At 29.8% G+C, this 26,247-nt stretch overlaps 1 protein-coding gene across 1 annotated transcript; it reads left to right on the forward strand.

The window, feature by feature from the left end:
- Positions 1-16,961: 16,961 nt before the first annotated feature.
- On the forward strand, positions 16,962-25,333 carry LOC126743007 (U-scoloptoxin(01)-Cw1a-like). The gene is made up of 4 exons (XM_050449924.1): positions 16,962-17,128; positions 24,545-24,679; positions 24,937-25,108; positions 25,169-25,333. The coding sequence occupies exons 1-4, from the start codon at positions 17,039-17,041 to the stop codon at positions 25,291-25,293; spliced, it is 522 nt and encodes a 173-aa protein (XP_050305881.1). The 5' UTR covers positions 16,962-17,038; the 3' UTR covers positions 25,294-25,333.
- The last annotated feature ends 914 nt before the right edge of the window (positions 25,334-26,247 follow it).

A 26,247-nucleotide genomic window follows, 5' to 3' on the forward strand; every position in this document is an offset into this window, starting at 1 on the left:
TTTTTAATAAAATTTGTTTACGTTTCTAAAATTGTTAATTTGTTGGTTTTTTAGTACACTTAAAATCATTTAAACATATTATGCCTCAAGGTAATTAAAGTGACAGTTAATTAATTTGAGTACCAATTTAATAAAGTGGCTACCTTAACTTTTTTTAAACATTTATTTTATATTTACGCCAGATTTTTTTTTTAATTGTTTATTAATAATAATAGATAATTCATTTTTGTATCTCATAACTTGCTTTTCGTCAATTTTCACAAAAACGGTGATATTTATCATTTACCGACTTTTACTAAGAGCACCTTTTTTATGTAAAAAGCATAGGAACATCATAATCTAATACCCAAACGGGCAGAAATTAAAGTCTTAAAGAAATGGGCCCAAATTTACCAAATACTCCCCTGATTCTGAAGCCCCTGGTAAATATTTTTTTTATTTAGTAGGTTCAAAAGAATAAACGTACTAACAATAATTTACCTCCCAAAATTGGTTGCGGTAGCTAAAGTAGTTCCAGAGCTATTAAAAAAAAACTAGTTTTTAAAGGTTATTTTCAAAGAACTCTAGCTCCCTGAGGAAGCTTTTCCGGACCCATGTTTATATGAACTTTTCTTTTTCTTTTGACGTTTTCTATCTGCCATAGAAGTTTGTAACATGATCAACGGAACACCCTGTATATGTTTTTAAGGTTAATTTTTTTTCAAGGTATTTTTTTTTAATTTATAAGCCGTAGGCCCAAAAGCTTAAAACACTTTACCATATGTATATTTTTGCACCTTGTATAAAAAATAACAGCCTCTGGTTCTGCCGAAATGTAGGCAAACTCTATAATATACTGTACCTATAAAAATAAGAAAAATTATATTACTTATTAGATTTTATACTTAAAAATTAGAAAAAAAAACAAAATATGAAACTAAACCTTTCAATATTTTCTCCCAAATTTATGCTATGGAATATGCGAATATGTCCTCAAACAGAAATAGCGCAATGCGAAAACTCCCATTTCTCTGCGATATTATGTCTCGTAATTTTTAATACCAAGGCTGCCAAGCGAGTTTCATCATTCCTACGTATGGGGGCGCCACCTCTTAGCTTCTAAATTGCTAGATAAAGCAAAGAACGGCTGGCTGCCGCGGTCACGAAATTTTATACAGTATTTGCGCATCTTTTCCCTTTTCAATCAACGGTATTGGAATACTAAAGTACGCGTCTTTAAGATCAATTGTAGCCATAAAAACATTTGGAGAAATAATATTTTTGACAGACCTGTAATCCTCTAATTTAAAATGTGGTGGTGAGATAAATTTATTTAGAGCTTTTAGATTTAATATAAATCGAAACTGTTGATTAGGCTTGGAAACCAAAAAAAATGGTGATATAAATTGATCTTTCCTAGAACTACATATTTTAATGGCATTTATTCTTAACAAATTTTGAATATTTTCTTGAATTTTACTTATTTCAAATTTAGTAAACTGTTTTAATTTTGGGAATCTTCTTTGAATGGGCTTATAAATAAACGGTATACGATATCCTCGAACACATTGTAAAATAAATGAATTATTGGTTATATTTTCCCATTTATCAGAAAATTCCTTAAGTCTACCCGCATATTTCCCATTTACCTTTAGGGATTGTAGTTGGTGCGTTGACGGGCCTGACGAGGTTGGAAGGATGGCCCCTTCTGATACTTCCAATGTGAACGGTTCTGCGCCCCCCCCTGACTTTTTAGATTCTTGTAATTTTGGCCCTTCTTGAATCGAGCTTTGGTGAAGAGACGCCTCCAGTTTAAATCATTTCTGGATTGTTTTGTTTGAGAACTGCCCCCAGATTTGGATGCAACTTTTAATGCCATACTGGATGTCTTAATGACTGTGGCTGATTTACATTTTTCAGCAAAATCTTTGCCAAACAAGAAACTATCCGATTTACATTCTCGTGCAACTTTTTGCATAGGTGCATTTAACATTGGGTAAATCTGATGTTTTCGGTGTTGTGATAACAAAAAATGGGCCTGAGCAATAAGTTTAGCGGAATCTATTAGGCCAGACAGAATATCGTCCTTGACATTTGACAAGTCGTTAGCTAATAATTTGTTTAGGGCTGTGCCCATAGCTGATAAACCTAAGCCCAGTTCATTCTGAATGTGTGCAAAGATAGAATCTTTGGTACCATCTGTATTATTAAGTAAAGGTTGAATTTCTGGATTGACTTTCGGAGCACTTAAAATAGTAAAGTCTTCCGGTATGGCCCATTTTTTCTTTAAATCTATTTTATTATCGGTACTTAATCCTTCAGTTAGGTACCTTGACCACCGAAGCATAATTTCTTTATCAAGAGGTATTCCTTTAGGATTTTCTTGATCTGGGTTTATGCCTAACAATTCCACATAATTTGCAGTTTTTGCCTGCGTAGGATTTATTTCCTCTTCATCTGAATCGGAAGACGAAATAATGCGGCGCCTTTTTCTTTTAACAGGAGGTGATAAAGTTGCCGAGGTGTCCGAATCACTCTCGCCTATAAACAAAGATTTCATTTAGGATTTAGGTCTCACTCATATTATTTAAACACTTAAAAAGAACTCGCTGTATTGAAACCGCTAGTGAAATACGATATGTTTACGTTTAACTCTCCGAGACCAAATCCGAGATATCGCCGGCATCGTCTTAAAAAACAGATTTTAAACAAGGTTTTATTTACTGATTCTTATATAAATCCAAAACCTTAGCATAAAGGGATCGCTTTACTTTCGGATATAGGTGGTTGTTTATTTTAACGCCATATATGTCTACGACCCAGGTCAAGAAAGGCAAGGGGAGATTCTAAGTTAGTTAAGTTGAGACCGTTTCGTATAAAATAAACGTTATTGAATTATTTTCGTGTTTTATTGCAATTTTATGATTAATATTTAGAAATTGCTTTCATGAAACACGAAATTTTATTGCAATGTTTGGGGTGATTTAACCCCGCATTTTTATATCAAGAGATGATTGAATCTCTAAGATTACATGGTGTCATTTTTACAATTGGGGGGGGGGGGGGGGAGGGGTGATTTAACCCACAATTTTTGACCTCATTAAAACAGCATTAACTAAACACATGCTGTCGTTAAACACGAAATTTTAATGCAATTTATGGGGCGATTCCCCACATTTTTATATCAAGAGATGATTTAATCTCTCTAAAAATACATGGTGCCATTTTTACAATTAGGGGTGATTTAACCCACAATTTTTGACATCATTAAAACAGTATTAATTAAACACATGCTGTCGTTAAACACGAAATTTTAATGCAATTTATGGGGCGATTCCCCACATTTTTATATCAAGAGATGATTTAGTCTCTCTAAAAATACATGGTGCCATTTTTACAATTAGGGGTGATTTAACCCACAATTTTTGATATCATTAAAACAGCATTAATCCAACACAACTGTTGTTATTAAACACGAAATCTTAATGCAATTTATGGGGTGATTTAACCCCGCGTTTTTATATCAAGAGATGATTGAATCTCTCTAATGCGTGTATCTTGACTATATGGAAAACCCGTATGATTATTATAAGGGAGTTGATTAGCACGCATTTTTTAGTAATTGAAGCTGATTAAGACTTCCTAATTTAATCATTTAATTATGACAGTATAATATAACTACTTACTTGAACTTGACGAACTTGAAGAAAACACTTTTAACAACTTTTCTAACTTCCTCTTCATCTTCTCTTTTTTAGTATTTTTTCCTTTGAAAACTTTCATTTTTAACACTTGACAAATTATGAAAATAATATAATGCACTGTCGACACTAAGAAGCGTAATGAATGGCTGGGTGGCCGCCGGAGATGGTGTCGCATTTTTTCTCTCTCTCTCTTTAAACTTAGTGTACTGTCAGCGCTTTGCAGCAACTACAGGGTGTTCTATTAGGAACGGACCAGGAAGTATAATGAATATTTTGTATTGGTTAAAAAATATAACAATCCGAAAATATAATTTACATGAAAGCTGAAATATTTTTTGTTGCTCCTGAAAAATAAATCAAATAGCAAAGAGGAAGTTTTGCAAATAACGGCCTCATTTAATCAATATGCGCCTGTTAAAGAATCTCTTATTACCAAGTCTAAGGCTCCATGGATAACCGAATATTTAACAATATTTATCAGACAAAGAGATGAGACCTTGAGAAAATTTGAAAGCACGAAACTCCATTTGGACTGGGTAATTTACAAAAACTTAAGAAATTTCACTCTAGCAGCAATAAGAAAAGAAAAGATGATGTACTTGGACTCGATGAGTGGTAATTCAGAAAAAAAACATGGGCAGCCCCAAAAAACTTGAATGTTTGCACGAACAAAAATTGAAAAATACCATAACATTCGGCAAATCCCAATCATATAAAAAACTACATTGCCACATACTTACCAAATCAATCGAGTTGCACAAATAAAATTAACTTTTATTGAAATAATTCTTACGACATTAATTGAACAAATAATTTTAAACAGACAAGTCGGCAGTTCATAAAATATTAAACAACATAAAAAGTAATGTAACTGGAGTAGATCAAGCATCACCACTAATGCTAAAGCATTGCAGTTCTTACATTGATTTTTTTTTTATGGTAAACACAAGCACAAGAGGAAAGTCCTATGTCACTCTTGGAGTGGTGCTTGCGCGAAGATATTTATGGGCATTTATCTTGAATCGCTGTAGGTTGTATGTGTCGGGAAATATGTGAGGTGGAAGTCCGTTCCACAAAGAAGATGTTCTCCAGATGAATGAGTCCCGATACAGCGACGTCCTTGGGGTAGGCAGGTGGACTCGATCTTGATGAGCCGCAACTGCTAGACGCGTCCTTCTTGCCGGAACAGCCCTGGGTGGAATCAGGCCTGCCAGCTCAGAGGAGCACTTACCGTGATAATAACGGTAGAATAAACAGAGATCAGCCACCTTTCTCCTGTGCTCCAGACTATCCAGACTCTTTGTCAGTTCTGGTTTGTCGATAAGACGAATAGCTCTCTTCTGTATAGAATCCAGCAGGTTTAAACTATGCTTGGGTGCAGAGCTCCAGACATGCGAGCAATACTCGAGGGAAGGGCGTATTTGAGCCTTATAAAGAGTCAGCAGCTGTTCTGGTGTATACAGTTTTTTCGTTTTGAAAAGCACTCCGAGTTTTTTGGAAGCCGCCCTGGCGACCTCGGCAACGTGGTCATGCCAGGACACACTGTTGGTGACCTCGACTCCTAGAAGATGTAAAGATGATTTTATTGGCAATATTTTCCCTGCCATAACCAGCTCCGGGCCACCAAGGTTAGTCTTTATCGTAAATACTGCAGCCTGCCTTTTTTTAGCGTTAAAATTGACCAAATTGTTATCACCTTACTCCAAGATTGCTCCAATATCGTTATTGGTTGAAGCTACTTGTTGCTGCTTAAGATTCTGAGAACTTGCGGCTGTCGTTGGTTTGGCGGACTTAAATGTGGAAATAGATGTGCTATCGTCCGCAAAGCTGTAGATTGGATTGACAGTGGTTCCTAGCAAATCGTTGATATATACCAAAAAAAGGGTGGGGGATAGAATGCATCCTTGAGGGACTACAGCGTTAATGTTAAATTTGTCGGAGAGGTATCCATCGACGGCTACTTGGTTTGTTCGTTGTTCAAGAAAACTTTTGATCCAATTCAATAATGAGTTTTGTATGCCGATTGAGGAGAGCTTGGTTAGTAGTCCCTCATGCCACACTCTGTCAAATGCCTTGGAAATATCAAGAGTGACTGAGCGGGACTCGCCGTGCTTCTCCATGACCTCCGTCCACAAGTGTGTGACGTAGGCCAGAAGATCGCCGGTGGATCTAAGGTTTCGGAAGCCGTATTGATGATGGCTGATTAGTCCAGATGATTCCAGATATATGAACAGTTGTTGGTTGACTGCTTTCTCCATAATCTTCGATATTACTGGAACTAGTGTAATCGGGCGGTAATTGAAGGGCATCGTCTTCTTACCCTTTTTGGGTACAGCTTGCACTCGAGCAGTTTTCCAGCTTGTTGGAAATTGGCCCTGCTTATACGATGCCGTGAACAGTCTACATAAGGGAGGAGTCAATTCGTCTGCACAACGTTTTATTTATTAGGGCTGGAATTCCATCGGGTCCAGAAGCTTTGTTGGTGTCTACGCTTTTAAGAATTTTATTTATAATTCGTTGAGGAAACGAAATTTCTCCCATCGATGAATTCACCCTTGGCAAATATGGCGTGTTTTGCCTTGCGAGTGCAGAGTAGAATTGGACGCGAAGAGTTTACCCAGTAAGTTGGCTTTTTCCCTTGCTGTTACCGCTATAGAACCATCATCTGCTGTTAGGGGTGGCAAGGCCGACTTAGCAAATCCTTGACTAACGGCTTTCGATACCAACCAGAAAGATCTTGATCCATTTGGGCAGTTTAGCAGTTTGTTTTTGATCCTGTTGTTGTGACTCTCTTTGCATTCATCAATAATTCGCTTGCAGCTATTTCTGGAGGCTAAAAAGTTCCTCCGATTTTCGATGGAAGGATGTTGACGCCATTTGCGATATGCTGCGTTTTTAGTGTTTACTGCCTTTTTGCAATTTAGGTTGAACCATTGCTTGTTGTTTGATCCGCATTTAGTAGAAAAAGGGATATAAGCTTCCATTCCTGCCAAGATCGTCTCTGTAATTTGGTTTGCACATGCGATATTATTGGTTCTAAAGCAGACTTCTTTCCAAGAGAATGAGCGATAAAATTCCCGAAGATGGTTCCACTCAGCTGATTTATAGTGCCATACCTTCCGCGGCATCGGAGGATCCTGCGTTTTAACCTCCAACTGGCAAGAGACTGTTATCAATTTGTGGTCCGATGTTCCTAGGGGGGCATGTACTGATACAGCATGATACACATGCATGTACTGATATGTATATAATCCAGATTATAAATTATTATAAAGATATTGGCTATTTCCCAATTAATGGAAAATTGCTGTAGGAAAACCACTGCTGAAAATATCAAATTTCAGTGACTTTAATAAAATTCGCATTATTAGTATTTATCCAGCGATAAGTCAAACGATTAAATTTAGTAGGTATTAGCCCCAATTAAAGGTATTATTTGTATTTTAAGAATGCGTTGCCCTTTGTTTTTGTTTTTGTAGGACTGTCGCTCTTAATTGTTACGAGTGACGTCCGTCAGTGTTTTCGGCCGTGTGCGAATCCACTACTCCGCCTCGGCCTTGGAATCCCGAAAACTCACGATTGACAAATTTTTCGTCGCGCCAAACTACAGATTGACCTACAGCAAAAGTTACTTTCCAATTACAAATCCCAAAATAAAATTAAAAATTTAAAGCCTCAAAAAAAGTATGAAAGAAATTATAAGAAGGTGAAAAATTATATCCTAAAATATCCTGAAATAATTCTAATAAAACTGTCTATTAGTCACTCCAAACGAGGATATCAAATAAATAGATCTTAATTTCAAAATAGAGCTGAATAAAACATACTCATTCTTTAACATACTACTTTATTATAGCCCCATTTTCTAAATCTTTTAATAATTTTTACTAAAAAAAATCTATTTATGTATATATAAATATGGGAACGCGAGCATGTGCTTGGATAAGTGTTAAAAAATATTTATATGCTTTGTTATCTGTACTAACCATGACGCACAAAAAAATATTCCTAAAGGCTTGTATACAAACTTTTTTAATATAAAATCCTAGATCGATAACGTATTAAGTCTTAACAAACAGCCGTAAATTGTAAGGTAAGTTCTAAAGTGACGCACCCCTTCGTTAAGGGTAAATCGTTTTTTCTTATCTAGTAAACCTCCAAAACAATATCCAGAACTGAGTAGTGTTAATGACAAGACTTGATTAATCGTATACGGGGTTTAGTTTGGGCTATGGGTTCGGGGGTTTTTATTGATAGTTTCGGAGAACACGAGTAGCCTAGGAATTCTAGATTCCGTAATTTATTAGATGGGTAAGCTTTGTACTAGGAACTTTAACTATACAGACTGTTAAAAACATAGAATGTTAACAAATTGTAAATGCTAGTATTAGGAGATTCTAAAATAATTACTATATTTAGCAACCATATTTAATATCCGAGATATTTTTTTTTATTTTTTAACTATTTTTTACTAAGAAATAGGATCTCTACAACTATTTTAACAGAAATCTTTATTTCGTTGATAAGGTTATTTATTAAAAATATTTAGTTATAAACATGTAGAAGCATTTCAAAAATTTAATAATGCAATCAATGTGTAGAAGTTAATTGTATTATTAAATTTTGGAAGGCTCTCGATGTGATACCGTGACTAAAATTCAATTATTAAGGTATACCCATTGATGTACAAGAAATTATAAATAAAAATGTCCTCTATTTCAAGTTGCTACGCTAAGATTCTTGGTAAAAATATTATAAACTGGCTAATAAGTTTAAAGCTAGGTTATAATCTATTAAAACAATAGACGATAACTCTAAATAAACATTAAATAAGTTCAGCTCTTTTGCAGATGATAGGCAAGAAGAAGTAGAAAGAAAGTAGATATTTGTCAGAGTAGAAAGCATATACACCTGTGCAAGTTAATTTGAGATGTAACCAAAAAATTGATGTAACATTAATTACAAGACTTACCAGCAGCTTTTTATTAAATTCATCCTAAGAGACATTAAAATATGAGAGCATTTGTAAAAAATAAAATCTTATCCAAAATTAGCAAAGTTAACTTTGATCAAAACTTGATCTTTTGTAAACACTTCATTACAGTCAATGTTAGAAAATTATTTATGTCTTTTATTCTTCAATAAAAAACTTTTCCGCTAAAAAAGTCAATGACTTAAGTGCATTAAGGATCCATCCAGGAATAAAGAAGTAACTTACGCTGAAATAAATTTTATAGACAGAAAAAAAATCTTCATTAATATCAATTTACCATTAGATGATAATGTAAATTTCGTACTTGCATTTAGGCTAAAGAGAAAAATACAAGGTTCTGTTTTCTGTATCTAAATAAAAAGTAGTGCGAAAGGATTTACTAAAGACAATTTGCAATTTTAAATAAAATCTCTGGTACTAAATTGGTAATTTGCTTGGGTTGGAATTAAAGTCTCTACGCATAGTATCATATAGATAAGAGTCATAATAAGAACATTTTCAAAGAACGTTTTTGAATAATTAGGCCCTATTGTTTTCTAGCCAAAATCCGGATGCCGTTGGTTGGTTCGTTAAATGAGGATGCCGATGAAAATAAAAATAAGCCAATGATGGAAATACGGCTCAGAACACTACATTAAGCAACGTTCTGTTTTTATCACAAGAGTATGAGGTTTTTATTAAAAATCAAAGCAGTGGTTTTCACGGTTACCAGCAAGGTTACATAAAATTCTCAAAACTCATAACAAGTTTGTAGTAAAATTTAAAAAGGATATAGCTTGGCGAGCTTAGGAACTAGAATGACAAACAGATATTCTCCATTTCTAATACGTATTTCTATTTATTGCTTTCTTCAGGATAGAAAAGCACAAGAATCACAAACACGGGCGTATAATTACTTTTACTACAATATTATTACCTATTAAGTCTAAAGCATTTATGGTGGATAATCTAAAAATATTAAGAATATCCACCCCATTAGTTTCGGCTAAAGAAGAAACCACTCACATGATTCTTGAAGGAAAAAGCAAAAATAAGAATCATACATTTTTTCGGGACTGGAAAAAACCTAGTAAGTCAAATCTTCCAGTTAAAATTAAAAAAGATATTAAAATTAGAACTAATTTTACCTCATAAGAAATAGTTTGAGCAACAGCTCGTATTCTTCCTAATATAGCATAATTAGAATTTCTAGATCAACCAGCCAACATTACATTGTAAACTCTTAAACTTGAACCTCTAAAAAAACAATACAGATATTCTGAATCTTAAATTAACAGAAAAAAAGGCATACATATCCACAAAAATAAAGCTAAAAATATATTTATAATAGGAGATATATAAAATAAATACAAATTAGCTAAAGAAGGAAATATTTGTTCCTTAGAAAATAATTTAATTGCATCTCTAAAAGGCTGTAATACTCCGCCAATACTAATTTTATTAGGCCCTTTTTAGATATGAATATACCCTAAAACTTTTCGTTCTATTAAAGTAAAAAAAGCTAAAACGTAATAACGTTAATTCATCAATATTGTCCTTTTATTATATCCTTTATTTTACATATAGTTTACGAATGTACTAACAGAAATTAACATCCAGATGCTGGAAGGAAGCATTTGTACTTCAGCAATGATAGATGTTGATGACGCAATTCAGACTCAGTATTATAGTAAGATATTTGCATTCGTATTATTGGACTACACTACGCTTTTGATTTCGTTAGCCATATTTAATTTTATGGTCACTATGTAATTATATAGGCTTTCTAATGCTAATATTTATTTAATTGGGCCATCGCATATTAAAATAGATAACGAAATATATGATCCCTTAGAAGTTAAAAGTAGTGTGCCTCAGGGAAGCATTAGGAAATATTCATCTTTGGTTAAAACATGACGGTCATGCTTATAATACGAAATTGTATGATTTGTTTTTACCATGTTAGTTTAAATTAGCCGAGAATAAGGTCATAATCAACACTTACAATCTATTTGTGAAGTTTTTTTTAAGGCATTTATTAAAATTAAATGTTTCAAAATTATCTACTATAGTTATTAGTAATCGAAAAAGGGTAAATGCTGTTGTAAATAATACAAACATCAGATGGGGGGACAAAAGAATCTCAGTTGTCCACAAGTGTAAGGATTTAGCCATTGTAGTGGATAACAGCCTTTGATTTAAACAGCATGTTTCTAATATGCCTAAAGGGGCATATCTTGCTTTAAAATTGATGTGCTTACACAGAATCTAATTAAGTGTGGATATTAAAAAGATTTTATGTGATTTCTCGGTGTCTTTACAGTCTAATTACTGTGATGTAGTTTAATAGCTAGTGTCTTGATTATGAGGATAGAGGTAGACTGCAAAGTCTTTAAAACTCCTCGACTAATATGTGGTATTCGCAGAGAAAACCGCGTTTTCTATAAATTCCAAGAACATAGATGGTTCAATATGGAAAATCAAAGAAATGCTAATTTTTTCTTACTTTTCTTAAAAACATCATTTTATGTGTAATAAATCAGTAGGGTATAAATTGAATGCTTAACTGTGATTCTTGGATGATTAATTGCAGTTTTTCCTGTATATTTGCAGAGAAACCGTTTCCTAGTTATAGCGTGTACAGTGTCTTTCCCCATATATTGATCCCCCCCTACAGGAGTAATGCGAAAAGTTTAAAAAAAAATTTAATACAAAACTTTTGGGGTTTTACTTTAAATTTTTTAATCCGATGTCAAAATTTTTTTTTCGTTTAGAAACGTCAAATTTTAACAGATGATCAGTTTTTTCTTATGGAACACCCTATATATGACTTCATAGTTAAAAAGAACCAAATTTTCTTATTTCAAATAACTATAGTTTAACTATGTTTTATTAAACCGTTTCGGAAATATCGGGCTCCAAACTTTAAAAAAATAATATATTGAAGATCTTGGTAGGCGCTGTATTGTTATTGTTTGACATTTATTAAAAAACAAATCATTCAGATGACATTGTCATTTCTTGTTTGTTGACCCATAAATGTCAAAAAATGCCGTACAGTGATAAAGAAGATGATGTGACATCGTCCGTATATTTTATAAAAATAATAATAACGCAAATGCCGCCAGAGAGGAATATCGTCGAACCTTTCCTTTATGTGCCATTCCAGTAAAAAATACGTTTAAAAATATAGAACGAGCATTTTGCATCAGGAAAACTCTACGAAGTAAACGTCGGACAGTTCTTGTCGATCCAGAAGAAGAATTACATATTTTGCTATATTTCAAAAGTAGGTAAGTTTTTACTAATTTTTGAATACATTTAGAACTACGCTATCATGTTCGGGCCTTTGTCTCCCTCAAATTGCCCATCAAAAATGTTGAATTTCTTTTTAGAACACCTAAATCATTCCATAGAAGATGCCAGAATTTACTTTGATCGATCGGCCAAAAAAATTATTCAACTTTAAAAAAGCATAAATATTTTGCTTATCGATCATTACCTGTTCAAACTTTAAGTGTAGGGCAAAGACATAAACGGGTGAAATTTTGTCAAGAGATGCTAGTGCTAAAAGAAGAAGATAATAACTTTTTTTAAAAAATTTTGTGGACCGACGAGTGCACCTTTACAACCGCGGGCATTTACAATCGATAAAATGTTCGCTTTTGGTCAAGAACAAACCACCGAATAATAAGGGAAATTAAGTTTCAAGGGCGGCAATCTCTACATGTATGGTGTGGAATTTTAATGACCAGGTCATAAGACCTATTTTTTATAACGGCAACTTAACGAGAGAGAGATACCTAGAGATGCTTACTTATCAAATTGAAGCTAAACTTGAAGATCTACCCATAAGGCAATACGAGCAAATAGTTTGGCATCAAGATGGTGCCCCACCGCATAATGTGTTACCTGTTTTAAGATTTTTAAATGAAAGATATAACCTGTGGATTGGACAAACTGGGGCAATTCGTTGGCCATCAAACAGTCCAGATCTGACACCTCTTAATTCATTTCTGTGCGGTTACCTGCAAAATAAAGTTTACGAATAGAAAACTAAAAATATCGAGGAGCTCCGCAGAAAAATTATTACCGCGATAGATGATATCAATCAAAATCATAGACAATTTATAAGGAATACAATACACAAAATTGAGCAGGATTATATGAACTGTATTGATAATGGTGGTGGTCATATAGAGCAGTTATAGTTATAATTACGTCTAAATTAAAGTTTATCAAATGTTAAAATAATGTATCCTTGTCAACAAAAAGATGCTAAATATTACCTTAGTAATAATAAATCTTCTGTTTTTATTATTTCTACTCAATTCATTTATCTTAAAAAAAACGCCAAACAATAACAATGCTGCACTTACCAAGATCTTCAATATATTATTTTTTTAAAGTTTGGAACCCGATATTTCCGAAACGGTTTAATAAAACATAGTTAAACTATATATATTTGAAATCAGAAAATTCGGCTCTTTTTAACTATGAAGTCATACATAGGGTGTTCCAAAAGAAAAAAAACTGATCATCTGTCAAAATTTGACGTTTCTAAACGAAAAAAAAATTTGACATCGGATTCAAAAATTTGAAGTAAAACTCCAAAAGTTTTGTATTAATTTTTTTTTAACTTTTCGCATTACCCCTGTACGGGGGGGTCAATATATGGGGAAAGACCCTGTACAATTACGACCATTTTGCTTTGTATGATGAAATCAAGTTTTTTCATACTTAAAATATTTAAAAATGTTCTTCCATATTTACAATAAGAAAAAAAAAATTCAATTGCAAAATTATAAATAATAATAGTGAACAATAATAAGAAAATGAAAAATATTATATGATTATTTAAGAAAATAGTATATGAATATTAACTTCATTGGTAAAAAGGAATATCAAAAAATTTATGCGCAGTTGTATAACATTTATAGTTAAAAAAAATTATAAATTATCTTGTTAGAATATTCCTTGTTGGTAAACTGTGAAAGAATTCGATGAAAGTTGTTTCCTTTTTGATAATCTTCGTGTAAAATATGTTGTATTTACATTAGTGCTTGTTCTATCAGCTTGTTGCGTATATCACTATTATGTAATTATAATTACAGTGAAATTAACTGTTATTACTTATTAATCCATGTTTAATAATTAAAGTTGTTTGTAGTTCTTACTTTTAAATTAATACTTTAGAAATTATTTTGCTTGCTCACTTTGATAAGGTTAAATAAGATTTTTTCATTTTATTGTAAAGTATTATTTCACACATTTACAATAGGTGCAATTATTTATTTACTTATTTATTTATTCATTATATACATTGACATGTAAATCACCCATTTGCGATAATAATACATAGTAGTACATGAGTGCACAATATAATAATAATGTAAACAAAGTTTGAAAATCTAATAAAATTAAATTAACTTAGTCGGTGATGAACAGATGAACTGTAATATTCGTAAAAATAAAAAAAATCACAAAAAAGATCACTATCGTTTATCAAAACCCTTTTGCAATAATAATACATAGAAGTACATAAGTGCATAATGTAATAATAATATAAACAAAGTTGGAAAACTTAATAAAATTAAATCAACTTAATCGGTGATATCCCAAAAAGCGAAAAAACGCTTTTTTGTTGCTTGGAAAACTTAATAAATTTAAATCAACTTAATCGGTGATATCCCAAAAAGCGAATAAAACGCTTTTTTGGGTACTTTGGCGCCATCTATTTTTTGTGATTTTTATTGCAGCAAGTGAACTTAATGAGTAAGAGTTGTAGAAAATGATGTCCCCGATATTTTTTGACGTTACAAATTTTTCCAAAAACCTACCATTCTTGAGATAAATGAAATTCAAAAAACTTTTGAGTTTTTTAAAAAACCCGGTACGCATCGAGGTCACAAATTTCAAGTTGAGCTTTTTGAATGCTCTTTTAAAGATTTTCGTAAAAAGAAACTTAATAAAATTAAATCAACTTATCAACTGGTCGGTGATATACCAAAAAGCGAAAAAACGCTTTTTTGGGTACTTTGGCGCCATCTAATTTTTGTGATTTTTATCGCAGCAAGTAAACTTAATAAGTAAGAGTTGTCGAAAATGATGTTCCCGACGTTTTTTGCCCTTACAAATTTTTTCCAAAAACCTACCAATGTCGAGATAAATGAAATCCAAAAAACTTTTGAGTTTTTTCGAAAATCCGCTACGCGTCGAGGTCACAAATTTCAAGTGAAGCTTTTTGAATACTCTTTTCACGATTTTCATAAAAAAAAAATGTGTAGGAACTTTTTCGTCAAAACGGCCTTTTTTTTTCGGCAGATTAACTGTACTATTATACTTTACTTATTGATATTTTCAGGGCTCTAAAAAAATTTTTATAAGGGATTGCGATCGCTATCACAATTTATTAAATTATTTCCTATAACTTGATTAAGAGGACGATATTCCATTATTTTGTACAATTTTTTTGTAAAAAGAAATATCACAGTCACGGTTAACTAAATTTAATCTTATTCTCACTAAAATGTAATTTTTTATATTACCTTTTTGAAATAAGAAAGAAATATTACTTTCGTAATTTTTTTCGAGTTAATAAAATATTGTTACCTTTTATCCAATATCTTCTACTTCTTAATGTCTAAGAAACAGAACAAAGAAAGAGTTTTTGAGCAAGCAAAAAAACGGTAGATAAAATATACTTAAGCTGGTTTTTATGCTTGGTAAGCCTATTCGTTACGGCTCTCCGTGTATGAAAAATATTTATTGATGCCATCTAGGCCCTGGAGATCACGTTTCTGTATGCTGCGTGTGTACAGGGACACATTAATATGGAGATGGGGCTGTGGTGCAATTTTTTTCGGGAAAATTTGGAAATATGCAAAAAAGGCCTTTGTGGATAGTATAACGAGTTTATACTGCTTGAATTTTATATTGTTTATTGCAGTAGGGCTCGGAAATATAATTTTGCTGTTGCCGTTGTTTGGGTTCGGTTTTTATATTTTATGCGTGTGAGATGAAAGTGTTATTATTAAACATTACTCTAAATAGAAATAAATTTGCATTAACGTAAATAGAAAAGTTTTTGGTAATATTTTAGAATATATAGATATTATTTATTAAATATGAATAAGAAAAAAAAACATAATTTTTTATGTTTATGTTTTTTCTTTATTTAAATTTTATTGATGGAATTTCAGGTAATATCTCTGAAAAAAAACCTCATGGTGTATTTTTATGGTATCCATAAAGCCTTCCAAACAAACCAGGTTAAGCATATTTTATTTGCCTGTTTTTCACTCAAAAGCTCAGTTTTAGCAAGAGTATGTTTAAATTCACTAACACTTTCAGGTTAATTCATTACTTTTAAAAGCATAATGCGTAAAGGTAGACGACTCAAAAAATGTTGACATTTTTATTAAACTATTTATTTCTAAGTTGTAGTGACTGTGCAATTTTATAGAGATTAAAATAAATAAAAATCATTTTATTATGCTTTGACCTTTAAAGTCTCCTGCTTTTTTTCATACGTATAGAATATAAGAAAAAAATAGGTGATTAAGCGATCATGTTTTAACTTCTTGCAATAATTGCTTGATTATTTTCCTTTTTAGGAACACAAACAACATTCACAGGATTTATGATATGGTATTGTATGTCATTAATATTTATTGCCTTGTAACGTCAATTAATTTATCAACCTTATCTCTTTATTTTGGGATTAAACATGGATTTACATAAACTTTAAAATTAGATTATTGTTTCGTAAATAATTGTTTATCGTGTATTTACCCATTCTCATGTATCTAAATTTATATGTTATATATTAACTCCACTGCAAGAATGGACTACTTCTTTAACTAATATTTTGGTTAAATCTCCTATTAATATTATAATGTGTCAGAATTACAATAATATTAATTTACATAAACGGTGCCATATTTTTGTTGGCAGTTTAAGATCAATTATAACATAAATTAGATAGGTCTTGCAGGGTCTTTCTGATATATAGTCTGGCTTAGTACATTGGGTATTATGCATTTTTATTTTATTTAAAAAAAAATTTAAACAATATAATATAATAGAAATTACATTTTACAGGATGCCATAAGAAATTATTCTGCATCTAACCTAAATAAAAGAGTTCCGACAGCCTGAGGGTGATTATAAAAATTAACCAGAAATATTTTCAATGCCTAAGCAGTATACCATTACCTAATATTATCAAGTTATGAATATTATACCTTCTACATACAAGTTGCATAATTAGATTTTTTTGCGAGTTTGCATCGTGATGCATCTTCCTATTTAAGTGTCGTAGGATGCCGCTTCGCGTCCTTTGAAGACCCGACGACCGCAGGTGAAAGTGGTTTTGTGTTTGATGATTTTTTCCAACGAAATGCTACCCGGAATGTATTCTTTGTGGCTTTGGAAATTTATGTTTTTCGGTTTATGTCTGCTGATTAATGGGGTGAGTTTTATTTTTATTAGGTCTTGAATATTAAGATTATATACTAATATAACTTACTCTTTCAATAATGCAAAAACATCCACGAATATTTGGAATACATCGGAAATATCGGAATATACAGGGTTTCTCATAAATAATGGTAAAAAACAGCAGATTCCTTTTAAGAAGAGAATCAGGTTAGTTAATTTTTTTTAGTCCAAAAGCCAAAGGCAGCCCAGATACAGGGTAATAAAGTTAATTTAAAGTTAAAGTATATTTAGACAATGGGTTTTTTTATATACCAATTTCTTAAAATTTGTCATAAGGAGCGCCACCAGCAACATTTTTATTTTTTTTAATCTCCGTATTTTTTGTAGATTTGGCGTAATAATTTTTTTTTAAATAGACATTGTGCAAACAGTTTTGCTTAAAAAAAGTATACTACAAAAATTTTGCTACGACTAACCCTTTTTGAGATATTTATATTTAAAGTTTTTAATGCACTAAAAAAATTACGTTCATAAACTATTTAAATTACTTTATTACACCACGAGTGAATAATAAAATACAAAACGAAAATAAAAATTATGAATATTTGCCAGCAAATGATCGACATGGCATCCATTTGTCTCAATACATTATAAAATTCTTTTACTAAAAGATCGCCAATCTTAAAAAAAAATGCTCATATGCAAAAGTCTAATGGGTCTAATTGTGCAAGTCAAGGTTGACTTTCACATCATATGTAATAAATAACCATGACTAACAGAAATAACAATAAGGACGCAATAAAAGGTAATAGGGAACACTAAACGTGTGAATTCAAATTTTTGTAACTATTTATCAAAGTAACTGACAAGAACCCAAATCCTAACAGTGACAATAACGTTTATAATAATACATCTTGTCAGGCCTATATTTAAAAAATATTTTAATTAGAAAAATAACATTTTATCTTGAGCGCATGGAAAACTGTATATGTAAATATCTTCACAAGGGTGAATTGTAGCGAGATTTGTGAAGTGTACTTTCCCCAAGCAAAACTATTTGCGCAATGTATATTTTAAATAAATGGAGTTAAAAAAAACAAATGTTACTGGTAGCGCGCTCTATGGCATAGGAAGCCAATTGTTCAAATTTTATTATAAATGAAGAAAAAATGCTAAATTTATGACCAAAATTGAAAAAAATTACATTAAATTTATCACTCTGTATCTTGGTTGTCTTTGACTAGGAAACTTTCAAATCAGGAAAATTTAGCTTAACGTCATTCTTTTTTTAAAAGCAATCAGTTATGAAATGATTTCCCATTATTTATGGGACGCCCTGTATATTTATGATGTTTTACAACTTAACAATTCTTGGGATAATTCAGAAAATAAATGTCAAAAAAATAGGTACTTCTGGAATAAATATTCTAAATATTTCGCGAATACTGCCCTATAGAACCTCTATCATAATAATTCTATAGAATGACCAATACAAATAGAAATAATAAGAAATGTGATTTTGTTAATTTAGAAATCTCGAATTGCCTGTTATTTTTATCTATTTAAGTATTTCATACTTTTTGAACACTAAATATGTTTATTTATTAGATTTCTTTTCAAAAATTTTGTAAATGAATAGAAATGTGATGAAAAAGTTTATAATTAAAAAAAATAAATTTGCTTTTTTTCATATTAAATCGTGTTTAATTTTTAAATTTTGTAATTCAAATTAGAAATAATTTTACAATTTTGTTTCGTACATATTTTCAATTTTAAAGGTTTTTTAAAAAATAATATCTAAGAATTTCATAAAATTGTTGATTAAAAGGTTAAAAAATAATTATTGATTAAAAATTATTTATGAAACCTGAAATTTGTATTATTTTCATTAATTTTTAATTTTCAATAAAAGCCTTTGTTTCTTTTTCATCTACTATTTTCAATTGTTACTTAGTCAAGTAGTAAATTTTATTTTTCTTGATTTTTAAATATTTGACTTAAACCTTTGATATTTTAATTTAATATGTAAATATCTTAGGGATTCCTGAGATAATTTAGAAAAAATGTGTCAACAAAATAGGCCTCTTTAGTATTTTTAGGATTGCGTAATTGCATCTCGGGAACCGTAAAAAAACGTCGGTTAAATTGAGGTGAAATGGAGTAATTTGATGATGTGGTTAAAAATTTAAAAATTTCTGAAAAATTTCGGAGGTTTGGGAGTTTGACGCTGCTAAAGAAAAAAAACGAAAATTCCACAATTTTTTAAAATTTTCTTCTAACATTTTTTAAAGTCGTAGAGCAAAATATATGATACATTTCTGTTTCTATTTGGTTCACCCTACATGATGGTGATTTAAAATAAATGATGCAACATGTTTCCTGTTTTAATAACCATCATCATTTTATTTTTGTTACGGGAACTACATTGAATTAAATCAGATTTAAATAATCCTATGAATTACCTTCTTAACGATGTATCGTACTTGCATATTTTTAGGGTAAAAATAAATTTAAAAGTAAAAATTGTATACTCATCTCTTTCTTCCTGAAGGAGATCTTATGAAAAGTTTTCAAAATATTTGTTAGATATGCAAGTGTGGTATATAATATGGTGTTTCTTAGGAAAAAAGTTCATGGTGGTCGCTAAAAGACCAAACGTGTTTTTTTCTTAAAGAGACCTTCGTAAATTTCAGGTATCTTTTAATAATTAATTTGGCTATCTTAATAGCCAAACTCAAAATGTCTTAATTTCAAATTCACCAAAAAAAATTATATTTTTAAATTAAGAAGCAGTATTTATTGCACATAAACAATATAAATATAGATCTTGCTCATTCATAGTATTTCCCCAAGAAACTGAAAAAGAATCAGCAATTTATCTTTTTTTATAATATTTTTTTTTATTTTTTAAATTATTAATGCATTACATTGGAACTTCTTTTAATAGTATATGTTATAAGTGTATAAATAAGAAATTATAATATATTGCAAAAATGTGTACTTTTAAATAAATGAATAATAAATAAAAACTGCTATTCTTAGTCAACCCATTTAAGATATTATAATAATAAAATATTTAAGTAGACTCTATGTTTAAACGGTTTATTTAAACACTTTTTTCAGTTTAAAATGGATGCATATTTATAGTAAAAAATCGATCCTCTGACAACACTCAGAGTTTATTTTATGTTCACACTTGTCTACCCATTAAAAATTGTCCTAATTTAAATTTAAATTTATTAATATTAAGAAGTTTAAAATTGTCGGGTATGAAATTTTATATGCTGATGTTAAAATTAAAAAATCTTTCAATCATGCTTGTTTTATGCTGTCCCTTAACCTAATATTGTAACTTATTTACAATTATATGATTAACTTTTTTATGGAATGTGTAACATTTATCATTAATAACAAAGGAGCAGTTTTCATGTCTATCATATAAATAATAAACAAGAGTAGGGAAGAGTAGTACTCTTAGGTATTCTAAATTTGTTCGAAATATTTCTTAATACTGAGTTATTTAAACTCGTCTTTTGCAATTTGTCTCGAAGAAATTACACAACTTAAGTTTAGCTGGTGGCTTATGGTCTAAAGCATCAAAAGCTTTAGAGAAGTCCCACAAAACTAAAACACTAATAAGATCTTCATTGAAACCTTTAATGACATGACCTGACATTAATGGCATGGCCACCGATACTAAAGCGGAAGCCTTATTAAACTTTTTTCTAAATCTGTCCCTAAAATCAAAAATAACTTTATTCGGTAAACTTTATACTTTAGGTAATTTGGGTAATATACTAATTATAATTCTTATGTAGGAGAAGTTTTGGAGATCATTAATTTAAAGTTAAAGAAAGTCAATTTGATTCAGAACAGTTTTCTAGAAAGTCGATATGTCGCACATTTTTTATCCATAGTTATTAATATGCGTAATAATATCTTCTATAAAAAGGCTACACATTTTTAAATTTATTAAACCTATACGCACATTTGATTTAAGGTTTAGCAAAATATTAGTGATAAATTAAATCTAGATTATTATTGTAATATTCTTATCTTATCCCTATATTAATCAGTTAGGTACTATTTGTAAAAAAGACATGAATTAATAACTTATATTTTAATTTTGTAAAGGAATAGTTGGGTCTTGTAAAGATTTTCAAAGATAAGAAGGATTAATTATTAAATTAATATAATGATGTATAATTTTTGTCTTATAATAATTTTAGTTCGTTTCCATTTTACTCTTTAATTTTTGCATTTTAATTTCTGCAATTTATGAATATCTCTGGTAAGCCAAGGAGTCCTAGGTTTTGTTACTCTCACCTCCCAAATTGACCATGTTTATAAAAAAATAATAAGGTAATTGAAAATATTTACTTTTTTTGTATGTATTCTTTCCAAAATATTTTAAACGACGGTATATTTTGTTAATAATTTCTAACATATTTAACTTAAAGTCGTCAAATGTCCTATATTGGAAAAAACAGGGAGGAGACATTAGAAATTTATTAGGTCATTTAATAAAAACAAGATTATGATCGCTTGTTCCATTAGAGGGTATTGTGCCGCATTTGTTGACAATGTCTTTTTTTATATTTTACTCTGTTACTTATATACATGTATATTAAAAGATTAATAAAGAGTTAGGTCAAGGTATAATAATGGTAGAAATTATGATTACTACACATAAAACTGATCTGCTTGAGGAAAAATGCAACATCCAGAAGTTTACTAAAGTTTCACATTTTATTATTAGTAATTATAGTTCTCTTCTACTTTTTATCGTAAATGAATATAAATATAAATAGATAATGAACATGAAAACTTTTATGCACCTAATATACATAAAATAAAGAAGAATTATAACTAAATTATAACAAATTAATAGTTTTAAAATAAAATTAACAGAATCATGAAAACTATGTTATTTTATTTTTAAGTTAAGTAAAATGTTATAGTATAATAATGTTATATATTATAGTAAAATGTTTCTAAGTTAAACATTTGTTTACTCTAAGAAGTTTTTTAAAAATTAGCTGGCTCTTTAACTTAGAAATTAAAATTTAATATTTCATATTAATAAAAATTGAAATGCATATCTCGATTGTTTAAAGTTATGCAAGCCGCTTAGTCACGTTATTAATCTAATATTTTCTAGTGAATAAATGTTAAGATATTTTAAATAGTTACTAATTGTTAATTTTTACAAAAAATTTCTAATATAGCACACGTCTAAAACTATAACAAATTTAAATATTATATAAATGCTAGAAAATGCATTGCGGTCTTTATTTTTATTACTGTATTTTTGTTATTTACCTGACTTCAGTCCCCAAACTGATGAAATTACTCTTGTCACATCATCTGTATGACATACATTCATAGTCGATATAGGATACAATTTTCAAGGGTCTTAGAATATAATAAATTTATCAACCATCACCTTTACAGCATATATATCTTATTATGCATACTTATCTTAAAATCTCGTTTGACTTATTATTGTATGATGGTTTGAGGTATGCAGATTAATATCCTTAAAGTCAGAAATAAGAGAAACACACTGTACTATAAAAATCTCATAATATTATATAAATCATAGATAGATTAAAATTTAATTAGATATATAAATCATAAATTATATAAAGCCAGAAATGTACAGTGTCCTACCATAAGAAATTAGAAATATTCAAAAACGAAAGCTATTCAATAAAAGAGATAAGAAATTTCTCTTGGTTCTTGGGGTATTAATTCTTAAGATTTATGAATGCTTTTTTTAATCTTAATTTTAATCTTATGATTACTATGTAAAAGAGAGTTCTATAGGTACACACAAGTGTTACGTCCCTTAAATGCTAAATTTGTATAGTAAAAAATTTTTCATTGTAACGATTTTTTTGAAATATATTTTATTTAATTAAATTAAATGCAGATGTTATAAAAGTTATTTTTTAAAGGCCTATTTAATATGATATGCAACTTCTTTTGCATTTGCTTAATTTATATAAACTTTTAAGAAACAAGGGAAAAAAGTGCAAGGACAAATAAAATATTAAAAATTTCCAGTTTTCATAGTTTATTTTATCTTACACTAAATATTAAAAGTATACCCATAACAAATAATTATTAAAAAAAATTTATATATGTATATATAGGGTGTTACAAAATTTGGTACAAATATTTTAAGAGTGTATTATTGAAGCTAAAATAAAACTTTTATTCTCTATAAACATATATCTTAAAATCCACGCCTTCAGTGCTACAGCCCGTGCAAATTGCTTGAAGAAAATTGATTATTTGGACCACTGACTACAGTTATGCGTTAAATGTTTCGAAAAAATACAGGTCCTCATTTTTTTGGATGCTCTTGACATTTTCCGTCCCAAAAATGGTGTAAACCCAATTTTAGTGAAGGATTCAGGGAAGGTTACCATTTTGATGGCTTATATCTTATATTTCTAAAAATAAATTTGAAAATCTAAAATACTCTTTAATAGGCATGAAAAAATATAAAATTATCGTTTCTTCCATTTTTTTTTAATATTAGTTGATTTGCCAAAAATTAAGGCAGCCTACTTCGTCTTTTCTAATTTAATAGTTTAATCGGATTTAATAGTGCTCCCCTTTTGTTTATCGACGATTTTCTTGAAAATGCTTAACTATATCGAAAAAATGCAAGAGACAAAAAGCTTAGATTTATTTATGGCTAACTAGATGGTATTGCTAAATTTCTTTTAGGAAACATAAGGTAAGGGTAATCAGATGGGTAAGCTTTCCTGGAATCCTCTCTTAAAATTGGATTTTCACCATTTTTGAGACGGAAAATAAAAAGAGCACTCAAAAAAATGCAGACATGCTAATTTTCAGAAAAATTGTTGCATAATTGTAGTTACGGTTCCAAATAATCGATTTTCTTTAAGCAATTTGCGCGGGCTATAGCTCCGAGGGGAGGCATTTTAGGATACATGTTTATAGGAAAAAAAGTCTTATTTTAACGTCAACAATACGCTCTTAAAATATTTGCACCGAATTTTGTAACACTTATAATCCAAAAAAAAAAGATTTTTATCTTATATTTGCCAGGACTTTTACTTCTATTTTTAAATTGCACAGGACTGGGATATCAAAATCTAAGTTCTAATTATTGTAAAAACGCCTTAATTTATTTTTGTTTTCTCTACTAACATTTAGAGACCACCTTAAAATTAATTTATACAATTCACTGCATTAGTTGATTTTTTGCAACTTATCTCTTCAACTTACAAAAAAAAGTATATGGAAAAATTGCAGAAAAAAACGCATTATTTTAAGTAATATATTTTTTATGGAAGACGTTAAAATGCAACACGTATTGCATTTAATTATAAAAAATTTTAAAACGCTATAGCTAATTAACTTTAGCTAATTAGCTAATTAAATATATTTATAAGTTATGGATTTTTAGGATATTGAAGATGTAGAGGATGAAGAATTACTGCCAGGAAATTATCCAACCTATCGGCTAATACCAAAAACAGAATTTTCATGTATAGGAAAATTAGACTGGCATTATTATGCTGATGTTGATACTGGGTGTCAGGTAAATATTTCTTAATTCAGCATCAATAATTTGTTAAAGCTTTATTTTTTTTTTTTAATATTTAATTCTAACCTAAAATCTTAGAACGTTGAATACTCAATCTGTATATTTATTTTAATACATAATTATATACTATATTTTTAACCAATTATATAATTATATAATTTGTTTAATAAGTAAAGGAGTAAAAAGTAAAATTTTAAGGAAAATATCACAAAATTCAAATATTGAATTTACGTTTCAACACTGTTTTTCAGGTATTTCATATCTGTCAGTCTCAATACAACAAAATTTCATTCCTGTGCCCTATTGGTAGCGTATTTAGCCAACGTAACCTCGTATGCGAATGGTGGTATAATGTTGATTGTAAAAACTCCCCAACGGTATATCCAGAAAACATAAGAATTTTTCAGGGAAATACTCTTGATGGTAAAATTAAATAAAATATTACATGGTACTTACAGAAAAATAATTTTAAAATAATTTTAGACTCTGACTTGAGCTTAGCAGCCTCAGGTGGAAATAACGGTCCATCCAAGGAAGAAAAAGTCGAGAATAAGGTCGAACCAAAGAAAAAAGAAAATAATAATAAGATTCAATATAAGAAGTTTTAATGTTAAAAGATTCTGTTCTTCAATAAATTTCAAAAATTGACATTTTTGTGTTCACACTACATTTTTCTTATAAATCTTGAGTTCTCCACCAACCAAAATAATAACTATAAAGAAACACAGTAAAGTTTCAACTAATAAACGTAAAACTGACTCGAAAACTTTCAGTAGAGAACCTTTAGTTAAACAAGAAGTTTCAACTCGAAACCGTTACTGACTCAACGGCTTTAAGACAATTAAGTTTGTCTTTTCACATTCTAGCTTGTTACTTTCCTCTTTTGCAAACCTGAATCCGATATTGCTTTTATAATGCTGATGTTAATCTGAATAAATCCTTTCTTTTTGGGTAAAAAGTTTTACGCGAGTTGGGAAAATTGCCGGACTAAGCTTTTCGTTTCTATTTTTAGAGTTTTATGTTGGAAATATGTTTTGTAAGATTTCACTTAGAATAGATTAAAGAATTTTTACAAATTTGCAGCAAAAAAAAATTAAATTAATAATTGGGAAAGCTTAAGTTTATACTATTGCATCTTTTAAAATATAAAATTTCAATTATTAATTTTAAAAAGCGTTTTTTTTAGTTTGTTGTTATTTGAACTACTATTAAAAATGTGTAATAAGACAAAAAAAAAATCCTCTTATCAAAATAAATAAATTAAAATGTATTGTTGAATAAAGCAAAGTAAATGAAAATGAATTTAAAATATTTAGTACCTACAGTACGTTAATTATAGTTTAATAATATTGAGTTTTCTAAATAATTAATTTTGTTTTAAGATGATAAATCCTACCGAGATATAATAAGAGAATAGTTTTTAATTGAAAATAATATATTCCCCAATGTTTTAATATAGCATTAAGTTAAAAATTATTTTCTTGGTACATAAGAGAGATTATAACTAGGGTAAAGCACCCAATCGTTGGCACTCAACCTATTGTTGGCACCGCATCTAATTT

Source organism: Anthonomus grandis, chromosome 12 (assembly GCF_022605725.1).
Source record: "Anthonomus grandis grandis chromosome 12, icAntGran1.3, whole genome shotgun sequence".
In the NCBI taxonomy this organism is placed as follows: Eukaryota; Metazoa; Arthropoda; class Insecta; order Coleoptera; family Curculionidae; genus Anthonomus; species Anthonomus grandis.